The sequence below is a fragment of the Bombus pyrosoma genome, linkage group LG1, assembly GCF_014825855.1.
Source record: "Bombus pyrosoma isolate SC7728 linkage group LG1, ASM1482585v1, whole genome shotgun sequence".
In the NCBI taxonomy this organism is placed as follows: domain Eukaryota; kingdom Metazoa; phylum Arthropoda; class Insecta; order Hymenoptera; family Apidae; genus Bombus; species Bombus pyrosoma.
The window spans coordinates 14,920,568-14,933,259 of record NC_057770.1 but is presented as its reverse complement, the minus strand read 5'-3'; the positions used below and the strand labels follow the sequence as shown (position 1 = coordinate 14,933,259).

The 12,692-nt window shown below is 30.6% G+C and overlaps 4 protein-coding genes across 12 annotated transcripts; all 4 read right to left on the bottom strand.

Moving 5' to 3' along the window:
- Positions 1-1,873: 1,873 nt before the first annotated feature.
- Positions 1,874-4,227, bottom strand: LOC122571576 (nascent polypeptide-associated complex subunit alpha). 3 transcript variants are annotated; one of them, XM_043735548.1, is made up of 6 exons: positions 4,090-4,227; positions 3,060-3,324; positions 2,862-2,981; positions 2,564-2,659; positions 2,314-2,472; positions 1,874-2,117 (listed from the first exon to the last, which is right to left on the bottom strand). In XM_043735548.1, exons 2-6 carry the CDS (start codon positions 3,312-3,314, stop codon positions 2,103-2,105), a joined length of 645 nt encoding a protein of 214 aa, XP_043591483.1. In that variant the 5' UTR covers positions 3,315-3,324; positions 4,090-4,227; the 3' UTR covers positions 1,874-2,102. The 3 variants fall into 3 exon arrangements, with proteins under 3 accessions (XP_043591483.1, XP_043591652.1, XP_043591569.1); XM_043735717.1 differs by lacking the exon at positions 4,090-4,227 and adding an exon at positions 3,985-4,055; XM_043735634.1 differs by lacking the exon at positions 4,090-4,227 and adding an exon at positions 3,776-4,016.
- Positions 4,228-4,542: 315 nt separating this feature from the next.
- On the bottom strand, positions 4,543-7,658 carry LOC122571402 (endoplasmic reticulum junction formation protein lunapark-A-like). Of its 5 annotated transcripts, none has more exons than XR_006318108.1 (9): positions 7,016-7,652; positions 6,269-6,310; positions 5,996-6,183; positions 5,733-5,919; positions 5,432-5,669; positions 5,148-5,327; positions 4,837-5,054; positions 4,686-4,769; positions 4,543-4,601 (listed from the first exon to the last, which is right to left on the bottom strand). XR_006318108.1 is itself a non-coding variant. In XM_043735295.1 (9 exons), exons 1-9 carry the CDS (start codon positions 7,049-7,051, stop codon positions 4,602-4,604), a joined length of 1,146 nt encoding a protein of 381 aa, XP_043591230.1. In that variant the 5' UTR covers positions 7,052-7,658; the 3' UTR covers positions 4,543-4,601. The 5 variants fall into 5 exon arrangements, 4 of the variants coding, with proteins under 4 accessions (XP_043591230.1, XP_043591313.1, XP_043591061.1 ...); XM_043735295.1 differs by having other exon boundaries at positions 4,543-4,621; positions 4,884-5,054; positions 7,016-7,658; XM_043735378.1 differs by having other exon boundaries at positions 4,884-5,054; positions 7,016-7,656.
- Positions 7,659-7,852: 194 nt separating this feature from the next.
- On the bottom strand, positions 7,853-9,324 carry LOC122571343 (probable malate dehydrogenase, mitochondrial). The gene is made up of 3 exons (XM_043735004.1): positions 8,909-9,324; positions 8,417-8,800; positions 7,853-8,319 (listed from the first exon to the last, which is right to left on the bottom strand). The coding sequence occupies exons 1-3, from the start codon at positions 9,320-9,322 to the stop codon at positions 7,945-7,947; spliced, it is 1,173 nt and encodes a 390-aa protein (XP_043590939.1). The 5' UTR covers positions 9,323-9,324; the 3' UTR covers positions 7,853-7,944.
- Positions 9,325-9,483: 159 nt separating this feature from the next.
- Positions 9,484-12,517, bottom strand: LOC122571159 (condensin complex subunit 2-like). 3 transcript variants are annotated; one of them, XM_043734771.1, is made up of 3 exons: positions 12,498-12,517; positions 11,978-12,101; positions 9,484-11,894 (listed from the first exon to the last, which is right to left on the bottom strand). In XM_043734771.1, exon 3 carries the CDS (start codon positions 11,816-11,818, stop codon positions 9,806-9,808), a length of 2,013 nt encoding a protein of 670 aa, XP_043590706.1. In that variant the 5' UTR covers positions 11,819-11,894; positions 11,978-12,101; positions 12,498-12,517; the 3' UTR covers positions 9,484-9,805. The 3 variants fall into 3 exon arrangements, with proteins under 3 accessions (XP_043590706.1, XP_043590609.1, XP_043590519.1); XM_043734674.1 differs by lacking the exon at positions 12,498-12,517 and adding an exon at positions 12,436-12,484; XM_043734584.1 differs by lacking the exon at positions 12,498-12,517 and adding an exon at positions 12,158-12,294.
- Between the last annotated feature and the right edge of the window lie 175 nt (positions 12,518-12,692).

Sequence of the window (12,692 nt, the reverse complement as noted above, 5' to 3'; positions counted from 1 at the left end):
TGTCCAGAACGTTATGAAGATGTCGCTGAACAAACGCCACCATGGAGACGTGCGAAGCGTTTACAAAACGCTTACGCGTACCATGGGCCGCGTACACATCAACGCCGGTCGCATTATCTGATGGCACCGACATACGTCTTCGCTGTCAGCCGATCGTTAAGGGAACAATCAGACATGTCGGAGACGGATCGGCTGCCAACCACTTCTACCCTTCCTCTCTTTGATCGCAATCCTCTTTTTCCTTCTTCACTATTCTTTTATCCCGCTTCCTGTGACACGTCTTTCCATTCGCAAACGCCGAATCCTTCACTTTGTTTCGCAGCTTCTTCGACTATATAATAAAAAGTAAGCGATAAAAGGATTCATCATTTACATGAATTGACATAAAATTTTACAGAATTTCGCTTTTTTGCTGCAGAAGAATATTATATGTTTAATTACCTGCTATAAAATCTAATTTGTAACCGCGTGAGACACGGAATGATTTCATCTGTTCACAGTGTTATAAGGTTATATTTTGTTAGCGTTATAAAGTGTTATAAAGTATGGGAAACTGGACAACTTCGAAAATTGTATGTCAAAATTTGTAATAGTTGTAACGATCCAATAAATGTATACTTACAAATGGATAGCTGCTAAATTTTAATTAATAATTGCACTGTGTACAATAACGTTTAAAACTTACAAAGTTCTTACTAAATGAATTGGTTTGATTTGATCAATCAATCCATGTTATTAGTTGACCTTAACCTATAATTCATACTACGAACACGACGACGAATTTTTCAATTTTGGCCCACAAATATCACAAATCTCTACACAATATCATAAGATAAGAAGTTAAATTCAAAATTACTAAAGGATTGCCATTTTTCATTTGGTAAGGCGTGTCATTCTTATAAAACGATCTATAACCGTTTTACGCAACACTGGAAAGATCCAATGGCGGACCGAATGGAAATTCGATTACTCGTGTCCCGCAGGTGTTTCCCTCGCGGTGTCCCTTTATTACGTGACAATATTGCAAACGCTTCTTGCCGGCAATAAAGCGTCTTAAGATCCGTGCCAGATGTCACCGTAGGTAGCGTCATATACGAGACCGAAATCTCAAATATTAGCGGATTCCCGGCCGGATAGAGAGAATGGTGCACGTCCACGCTCTAATATCGCAGCTTTTTTCCAGCCCTCGGCGATGCGATGCGCACCGCGACATGTGCGCGAAATGGCTTATGAAACTTTCGTCGAGCACGGCCATCGCGAATAGCTATCATCCCCGACATTACTTATCTCCAACTGATGAAACTGAAGTATACATGAAACAAGTGTTTAAAGAAAATAAAAATGACATCCTTAGTTATACTTTCGATGTATGTACTTATATCGTTTATTCTCGTTTGATGAAATTTTTAGAAAAAAACTAATAGTCTTTTTATATGAAATAGGATATTGCAATTTTGATAAGGTAAAATGTATTTAACTTTGCTATTTCTTCACAGTTTCACTATTTAATATTTAATTATTAAAATTGTATATTTTCATATACATACATATTTTAGATGATCAGAAGAATTATTTGAAAAGGTTGTGAATATCTGTAATTCGTGGAATATATCATGCACTGCCATCTGTTCGTATTTCCTCGAATTTGAAATTTTTTGACATTTAACCATCTGTCGATAAGATAGAAGTGAGAAATAAATCTTTATTACCACCATTGTCTTACCGCATCGCAATGCTGATAATCAATAATGTTCACGCGCCATTATTTCGCGCACCGATGATTCCAGCGTTATGTAACGATGTTAACGAAGTCTATACTTCGACTTCTCTTTAATTTCATATCATAAATTTATGGAATAACACGCAAACAACATAGTGTCCTTAGTGTATTTATTTTTTTTTCATATGAATTATGTATATACATGTGAATTCTTTTGAGACAATCACGGTCTCCGTGCCTCTTAGTGTTCGAGCTTAATCCTTTCAACGTGTAATGAGAGAAAAAAAAGGATGATGTTCTTTCCTGATGACGTAGATGATAAAATAAGATGATGTCACAATGATAGCTACGACGTAGCATACCCTACTGCAAAGTAGCTTCATCACATTGTCAATTCCTGAAACCGACAAAAAACAAAGTATAAGTTTTCGAATGATATAGGTGAAATCGTTTTCTTATATACAGATTTAATCAGCCTGCCAAGATTTTTCAACAATATTATAAATCTGATTACAAAATACATGCGAAACCGTTGGTAAAATCATCACATAATTGTGTTCTATAAAATTTTGTATTTCCGTTTGTAAACTTACCATAATAGCATTGACAATATCATTCTGATTATTTTTAAGAGCTTTAATAGCCTTCCCTCGAGACACATTGGCTTGACACATTACTAGGTCAATGTCTTTTTCTTCGACGCCCGTTTCGTCTACTTCTTCTTCTGATTCTTCTTGTATTGGTGCAACAACCTTTAAAAATACAAAGTTAAAAGATAAAGTTAGTATCACATATGAAATGTTGCGTTGGAGATTTTTATAGCAATCAAATACAATATCTTACCGTAGTACTACCGCCAGCTTCAGTTGCTGGAATAACTGGTGGTTCCTTAAACTTCTCAGCTGCTGCTACTTGAGCTTGTTGACTGAGATCCTCAATCTGTAAAACAAATAATTTCGTTAAATAATTAAAAACCACAATATTTGAAAAAATGTACAATTATTAAACGTATCAGTCTGCCAAGGAATTTTTTCTACATTTCTTTAATTCATAATATGCGAAACACAAAACTAATCATCACCTTCTCTGAGATATTATTTCTGTAATATACTACTTCAAGTTAGATTTCCAGTTATTTTACCTTGGCTTCGCCAAACACTATGTAAGTATCTGAAGCTGGATTCTTTAACACATCTGGCTTATTGATTACAAAGAGAATATTTTTTGATTTACGAATAGTCACTCTGTTAACTCCTTGCACCTGAACAAAACAATTTCAAGTATTTATTTATTCATATATATAAAAGAATATATGGTACATTGCATTCATCCAACATACAGGCTTTAATCCCAATTTGCTCATAAGCTTCCTGGCTTTTTTTTCTCCTCGACTTTGTTTTGCTTTAGAAACCATATCAATGGGAAGACCAGTGACAGTTGTCCCTGGGAAACCAACAGTACCCCCAGCTCCTGCATCGTCCAATTCTGGGATAGTGTCATCTGAATCTGTATCAGTTCCAGATCCTGCTCCACCTGCTTCGACCTTAGTAGGTTCAGAGCTTGCAGCTTTGTCGAGTTCAGTTAGTTCTGGCATATTTATTGATCTGTAACAAATAATTATATTAAATAAGTAATAATGTACATTTACCATTTTTTATTATATATTACAAAGTGAAACAAATTGCAAAATATATATGATCAGCATTTACTCTTTTTGTAAAAAGTATAATTTTATACGATATGAACGAATCTGTATATTAACATAATTTATGCATTGATACAATCATTCTCCATAAAAGTCGGCCACACGTGTATTACACCGGGTTAACAAAATCTGCCCCACCTAATATACCCTCGTTTGTAGTATGAGTTTCAATGAATATGAACAACTTCGCAAGTGTAGATAAAATAATGATGAGATTGATGAACAAATTGTATGTTATTAAGAAATATAAAACAATTAAATGGGAAAAATAAACACTTATCACACAATGATTGTAACAGACAAATGGACGTTGTTATGGCGCCCACTGAAGGTAGTCGAAAAATACTTGCAAAGATACGATCGACAATTCCCGTTGCTATTTATGTTTAACTATCGTGACAAGATTAATTGCGTTCCAATAATTGTGAGTGACACATTTTCAGTCTATCCGCGTTTTTATACGGTGCTTTATATCATTATGCAGCACGATGAATTTCGTGCATGAACATCATCGAAGCATAAACATTTCGCACGTTCATCGTTGACAATAAATCATTACACGCGATATGATTCACACAAAGGGATATGTTTGTTACTTGTCTCTCGATATTCGCGCTCTTTTACTATCATTACAGAACGATGCCGAAAAAATCGTTAGATTTACCTCGAACGATAATCCGTCGACGACCGACCACTATTTTTACCATGTAAACTGAGACCAATTCACACGTGTACTCGAATGAGCATAGTTTTGTACTTTTAAGAACACAAAACGCAAGCAGACATTTTGTTAAATCAGCACCCGCAATTGGCTACGCAAACCAAAAGAGAAAACATTGCGTTTTACAGAATTCATTTCGAAAATAATTTCAAGAATATTAAACACGAATAAACATTTAAAAGCATATAAAAAGTTTATTAAAAAGGGAATTATTTACATGTATGAATATCCGTACATTTATATGTATGTATATCTCCATGTATAGTATAATGAAAACTATAATATATGTTTATAGTATACACATATTGTCGTACGCATATTTTATAACAGTTTTAGAATGGAAATTACTTCTACGTACTTTTTTTAAGGTGGAAATTCATCGATATCTATTTTTTCTATGCTTTCTTCACGATTATGTACTTCTTTTCGTTCCGATCTCGTAGTATCTAGTTAGTCTACATAATTGCAATTATTGCTATTAGAAAAAATATTGAATTATAAATATGTTTAATTGTTATTAACTCTATTGAGTTCCTTACCACATGTACTTTCTTCTGATTCAGTAATAGATTCAATTTCTTTCAATGTTTCTGTAGATCTTTCAACTGCTTTCATATCTAAATCTAAAAATAATTCATTTCTTGACTTAGATTATTTTTTTTAAATTAATAAGATCATAGTAAGGTATACCCATAAGATCACGTATTATTTTCCTTTCAAACCTGAATCAGATGTACCCTTTGATTCGGCTTGTCCATCTTCCAAAAGTTCTGTACTAATGTTAGTTGATAAATGTTCAGAATTGTTTAAAGATGGATTACTAAGTGTAATATTGGATTTTAGTTTTGGAGCAGATAGCTTCTGCTTCCTTGCAGGATTCCAAAAGTTGCAGTAACAACATTTAAATCCTACAAAATAAAAATACATATATTTTGAATATTTATTATTATAATTAAATCTTTATACATAATTCTTGCTGGCAGATTATAAAAAATGTTTACCAAAATATTCAAATTCCTCTTTAAGAGCCATTCCATTGTGCGACTCACAACCTCGACAAATTAATGCATATCGATTAGATGGACCATCCCCAACGAGATAATCAATTATTCGATCCAAATTAGTCCTTTGCGGTGATAATATTGGACGTGGTAAAATTGATGAACATAATAAAGGAGACCCTATTATATAAGATTTTGCTTTGATAAATTTACAATAAAAGACAATAAAATACAAATGAAATAAAAAAATAAAAGTTATTAACTGTAATCCACAAGATACTAACTATGATTCCAATTTGGAGTATTGAGTAGTTTATCATTATTCTGAACAGGAGCATTTGGTAAATTGCGAACAGGAGTTATGCCAACTGGGACAGGGTAACTGTTAGAAGGTACACAGCTTTGCGCATTTAGTGCTTGATTTTGACTTAATATTACACGCTTCCTCAGTTCCCCAAAAGGAGATATAGCAGATTTTATACATTGTGGTGTACTAGATTGTTGAGGAATTTCTATTGCAGGCTAAAATGAAAGACTCTTTTAGTAGATGCATTGTCTTCCTTTTCAAACTGTCAATGCACTTACTGGAGTCGGTTTTAATTGATCAGGTGCAAATTTTAACAGAATTTCTTTAGCTTTTTTATATGTTTCAATCTCTGCAACTTGATCTAAAATTTTCTTTTTTTCAGATTGCATACTACTTAATCTATCTTGATTTTTAGAAATTTTACATTTATAATACCACGTTACCATCTTTTTTGTAAGCAATATGCTGTGACAATGAAATACATTTTGTCATACATCTTAAATAATTTAGTAAAGAAAATAAATATAGTTAAAATACTTACAGAATGGGAAAAATTAACAGTGGGATGATATAAAATATTTGATCATACAGTGATGCAGGGAAGAAATAGAAGTAAAAAATGAATGCCGTTATAATATAAAGTATCACGCTATATAATATCAGAGTTCCAACAATTTTTTTATGTCTTTGTTCTGTACTATATCCATATCTTTCTATCTCTTTAATTTTCTGTTAAAGAAGGAATTTTTTATTACTTGTCTAGTTATCAACATAAATATAGTTATCAACAAGTAAAATAATATAAATATTTTACCACATCAAGATCCTCCAAAATTTCAATTGTTGTTTTCTTCCTCTGAAATGTAAAAATAATTTACATTATAAATTTATATTACAAATATTGGCATATTTATATGTGAGATCAATTTTCTATAAGTATTTATTTTACTTTATAAGCATTACATTATGTACATTACATTTATTCTCTTTTTCCCCTAGTGTATATATTTACATATTTAAAAAAAGATGAATTTCAATTATTGAATTGAAATGAATTCAGCATAGTGAATCAAGGATGTTCTTGGCATAATAATTAATATGAAACTTCATAAATAACTACATGCATAGCATATTTAATTATAACTTTTGTTTGAAAGTATGATATCATATTTTTATATAGTAGTTTTTATTATGTGATATGAAACATATACGTTTATACCATATTTTAATAAAAAAAGATCTCATATATTTCTATTTAAAAAATAATTACAGATATCTTTATGTATATAATTTTTCAATTGTTTTTAATTCAACAGTGACAAAATTTAAATAATATGAATGTAATGTCATTGTATAGTAATTTCGTATTGCGTGACAATTCTACATGAATTACAAATCGATGTTGATTAATCATTCAATATTATGATCTTATTCTAATTAGGTTAAAAAACTTAAATCTCCTCTTATAAAAATTAAAGGTTATAAACTTTTAAGTCATAAATTTGTACTGCTTATAAAATAATATAGTATGTACTTATAAAAAGTTGATGCACTGACTTACGTCAAATCTTGATAAAAATCTAAACAAGATTCCCATCTTAACCAACCGTTGGTGCCGATCGATCCAAATTTAAACTTAAATCACTTTATGTTTTGTTTCGATGTTTACAGTTTCAATATTTATAACTGTCATGATTTCTAACATATTTGTCATGACCTTTATAAAAAAGTACTTTTATGGCACAGGGTGTTCATTTAATGCTTAAATAATATCTCGGTAAATTAGTAGATATCAAAAATTTTTCTTTTCACTTGTCACTTTCTGTTGAATAAATCAATTGAGCGTAAATATATTGTTTTCAATTAAAATGTGTATTAAGTTACGTTCATTATTATTTCGTGTTCGTTCCTATCGGGTATTCACCAGTCGAGATACGCTCCGTTTGAAACTACAAATCAAACTGATACGAACAACTGTACATTGTATGTATATGTTATAGAATAATGACTCGGCTTGTGCATCGATAAGAAAGAAATGCGAAGAAATAAATAAAATATATGTTAATATTATATATCACTAAAAATATTATTATAAATACTTATAAAAAATAATTTCAGCTATTCTCACGAGAACGACCTTTAATTTAGACGAAACTTTGAAAATATAATAGGTTCTTTTTCCTTCCTACACATGTTTCCTACACATATTGAAGTACAATCTTTATGTACACAGTATAGACTTCAAACATGATATTATTATACATACATAAATAGAATAGAGGTATTATGGTCGATCACATAATAATCGATACATTCTTATTATTTTTATTGTATACGAAACAGTAGAAAGTAAATGGTAAAAATTTAGGCATCTTTTCTGTTAAATTACCTGAAAAAAAGCTAGTTTGCATTTAATAACAAAGATATTAACTCCATGGAGTTGTATAATTTTTATATAAGATGAAATCATTTATAAAAAATAAAATGAATTTATACAGTTTTCAGTGTGATATGTCTATTATTATGTACTGCTTTCAATCCCATTTCGATATATTCATTGATAGAAGGGATTGCCTGTTCTACAAGTACTATTTCCGCAGCAGACATTTTTGGTAGTCCAAAATTTTTTTGTATACCGCCTGGGCCGAATTGCAATTGGCTGGTGAAGTATCGACATCCCGGCAAAATATTTGATCGTACATAAGCAGAGGAAATAACATTTTTATAACCGCTAAGTCCTTCGACAAGCGCAAGGATCAATTTGGCAGCTGCAGCTCCATCAGACAACACTGGACCTTTAAATTCAATATTTGCCATTTCTTTATCTGCGGTACGTAATGATTGTAACAACATTTCTTGTTGCGTCTACATGAATTTTTAATATAAGGTGTTAGAATGTGCATAAAAAATTCTCTCCCTAAATACATATAACAGTTTAATGTAAATGACTACATTTTCATACATTGTTAAATCGATTGATTGGAGAAGCACACGACAAAAGAGGAACAATAGTGTTCGAATCTGCCCCGCCAACCATTGGAACTGATAAGAATGCAGGATTTAAATCCAGAAGATTCGCGGTTAATGCCTCCATTCGCATACGATCATGTGCAGTGGAACCAATAATTCTGTCTGGATCCCACCATCCAGCAAGTTTGTAAATTTCTGACACCATGGGAAGTATAGCCGTTACTGGCCGAGTAAAAACAGCTACTAAAGATTCTGAACTCAATTGTACCATTTGTTCAGCCATTTCGCTCACGTATGTCGATGCAGCCTCAAATTGTGCTGCGGGACTTACATCAATATTAGCATTTGTCTCATCCATCAATGCGATAATATCTATCTGTAAATCATATCGATTTCTACGTATCAATTTTATCAACGTTGGGTCAGTGTTGTATTGGGGACGTACTGTTCATTTTGTTTCGCTGTTTAATAAATAAATACATACTTCTTCAAGAGCTTCTTTTAAATGTTTTCTTTTAAAATATTTTACACGAGGTGAAGTGTCAATATGACTAATATCTAAAATTGCATTAGCCAATGAATCTTTTGTATCTACCACATGTATTCGTTTTATAAGACGAAATTGTTTTAGAAGAACAGCAGCGTACATTAATGACTCGCCGCCTCCAATCATGCAAACTTTTATGTCACCTTTATGATCTGGTGAAAAGGAATCATAATTTTTTAATTGAGGTTTGATGTTAACATTAGCCTCTTTTTTCGACTTTTGACCATTTCCTTTATCTTTTGCACATTTTGATTTTTCATCGTCAATCGGCATATTTGAAATGTTCCGGTAAAAACGGCGTGAAATGCATTTTTCGATAAATACCAAAAGATATCGCTTTGTTCCAATCATATCTAAACATTAATTTTATGTGAATCATTGACGATAATTTCTTAATACTGTCGAAGATCATAAAAAGATAGAATTCGGAGAATACTTAGGTTATTGACTTAAAAGTACATTGATTCTAACATAAAGATATAAAGATAGAGTGCGTGAGCGAGCAGAAAAAGTGACATTAGAGTAGAAAGAAAACAATAAATATACATATTGTCTATGTTGTTTATATTTTTCATTTATTCACATTATATTTACAAGAGTTAGAAATTTTTCGTTCATACATATATATATATATATATATATGATCATATATGATACATATCATAATGTAATTAAATAATAATGGAAAGAATTAGACACAACTAGATATTAATAAAACTCTATTTTAATGCACAATTTATATAACGTCATCATAATATATAAAATAATATTTGCATTTTATTATGGACTTAATATTATTCTGTTATTTTATTGTTGATTATAGTATATATGTACTTAACTTGCTTCTATGATAAGATCAGACATATCTGGAACAGACTGTATTTTTAATGTCTTTTCATTTGCTAAATGTAGCAATGATACAAAAGAAATAGGAAAACTTAGGACTTCCATATTGGCTTTTGTTAATAAATTCGGTAATGTTTTACAAATCTCACTAAAACATCTATTTTCTTTCATTTTATTTTCTTTTTCTCGGTTTTCAATATTTTCTGTATTTATATTTTCTGTATCATTGCACATAGTTAGGCTTTTCCAAATGGATTTTTTTAGTTGTCGCATATCGATTCTTTTAGCACGTGTACTATATGCAATAGATATCTTATTTGTTAATTTAGGAATAGCTACTAAGTTATCTCCAGTAAAAATCATTTGTGTTTCTGCTTCATCATTCTCAACTTCATCATTATTTTCAAGATCATTATTGTCTTCATTTGATGCATAGTCTTCATTAGGGATATATGGACAATAATTTGATATATCATTTTCATTATCATAATTATAATTCTCTATATCAGATACATGAGTAGCATCTAATTGATCCTCTTTCATATTTATATGTATTAATTCATGAAGGTACAATTTAGCAGCACTTGCAATATCATAATGCATATCTCGTGGTAATGTGAGTCTTTCTTCATACCACTCTAAATTAGCAGCTTCAAACTTTGTAACTTTGCTTACTACAAATTTTGGTACTACTGTTGTTTTTATACTGTCGTCATAACATATTTCTATTTCTTTTCTTTTTCTACCTGGCTTCTGTGGACAAGCGGCGATAATTTTACTTCCAGATAATTTTGAAAAATTACTTATTCTCCAATGAGATGGACCAGCCCAGTGTATATTCAAGCTTTTCTGAAGGAATGAATACTCAGATGTTTTAATCACTCCAACATTAGATAAAACTTTACATAAGTCTACAATTTTTTCTGTTGGTTTTTGTATCTCTGCACATTTCTCTGTATTTTCCACATCATCTTGAATATCTAAATAATTCAGATCATCATGAGGCACTTCTTCCTCAGATGGTAAGCTAGCATCTAAATCAAACTGAAATCCATTTTCATTGTCACTCTTTGACTTTATACCTTTATCTTCTTCTTTTTCTTCTTCTGCTTCTTTCTCAATATCGTTGATCCAATTTTGAAATTCAAAATTGGTTAAAGGTGGACACATTTCTAATTTAGAAAAATCTTCCATCTGGGGAATAATTATTTTCGCATCTTTTTTGTCTTTTTTATGTTCTACAACATCCACGATAACATCATGATATAAATGTAAAGAATAGTTTGAATTTGCATGATTTGACAGCATTACTTGATATAATGCATCTGTAGTTTGTGAATCCTCATTTTCCATTATCCACAAAGAAGGCTTCATAATTTCTACAGTTCCTTTTAAGCTATCTGTCGTACTAAAAATCTTCTGTTTGTTTTTCTTTTTCCCCTTTTTCTTATGTATTCGTAGATCTTTTAAATGATCTCCTTGCTCGGTATTTAGCTCTCCATTTACTTCATCAATTGAGCTATCATTTTGTTGCTTATCTATTCCACTAGCTATTTTCATTATTTCAGTATAAACTCCATCTACACGAAAACCATAGATTTTTGTGCTTACATCTAAGGATGTACTAGCTGCTTGCAAATTAGATATGTTGGCATCTTGTTTTTTTATCATATAGGACATGAAGTCAATTATTTCAAGACTAAATGCATTTTTCATATTAATCTTGTTTTCAATATTAAGTTTTATACATTCAGCCATGCGATCCTTTATCTCATGTGTTGGCATATGTGCTAGAAAACCAAGACCCAAAGATCTTCGTTTTTTATTTATGCTTAAATTTTCTACTGATGCTGTAGAAGCATTTAATTCATGACGTCTAGCCAATCTTTCAGCTTCATCATTGTTTTCTACCAATTTGGATGATGATGTACTTTGTAATAGAAAAGACTTTCTTCGTAGAGATGATGAGGATGATGTTCCTAATATTATTTCTTTTTCCATTTTGCAGACTTATTTAAATATATACACAGAGATCAAATATATATAAATGTATTTAAAGATGCTTTTATTCATTCACCTAAAACAGACATTTCTGTTTATGTACTTTACCAAAGTGTTAACAAAGTTTAACGAAAATGAACGAAAACAAAAAATATTTACCACTTAATGAAGTAAAATTGCCTATAATCTTTTCCAAATCAACCCTCATTAAACGTAACAAGGTATAAAGTTGTTGGAGTTCGAGTTGCATTTGTCGAAGTGCTATCAATTCGTGAAAAAGCTCCTGAAAGTAACGCATTAATATTTACATAAATTCAATGAAACTTTATTTTTGTATACCTTATTATCCATTTAAAAGAAAGTTTGTAGAAATAGATACAAGAAAAATATTTTAAAAATTAACTTAATATTATACATTCATTCCACAATGTTTTTTTTGATTAACCGAAATTATCACAAATTCAAACAAGTTTGAATGCAAGTGTTCTTAAAACCATTTTATTTGAATAATAATAGATAATTCTTATTTTCATGATATATTTACTATATTATTTTTCTGAATATATTGTATCTGATAAATAAGAAATCAACTATAACAAAACAATTAAAACAATTACATTTATTTAACAATTTAAAAATTTTATTTGACATAAAAGAATATAGCATAGCGACTACTAACAGCTGCTACTAAGCACATAGAAAAGCGCCAAGAAGCTGCGACATTAACGCACCCCATTTCTAGCGCGAAACTAATTGAAAATTATAAAATACCTATAATTGTCCTCCCGCGTAAAGACAATAAATAGCCGATCAGTTTTCGAAAAAATATTCTTAGATTATCTATGCTTTTCTTTTTTTTACAATAGGTTGTTTT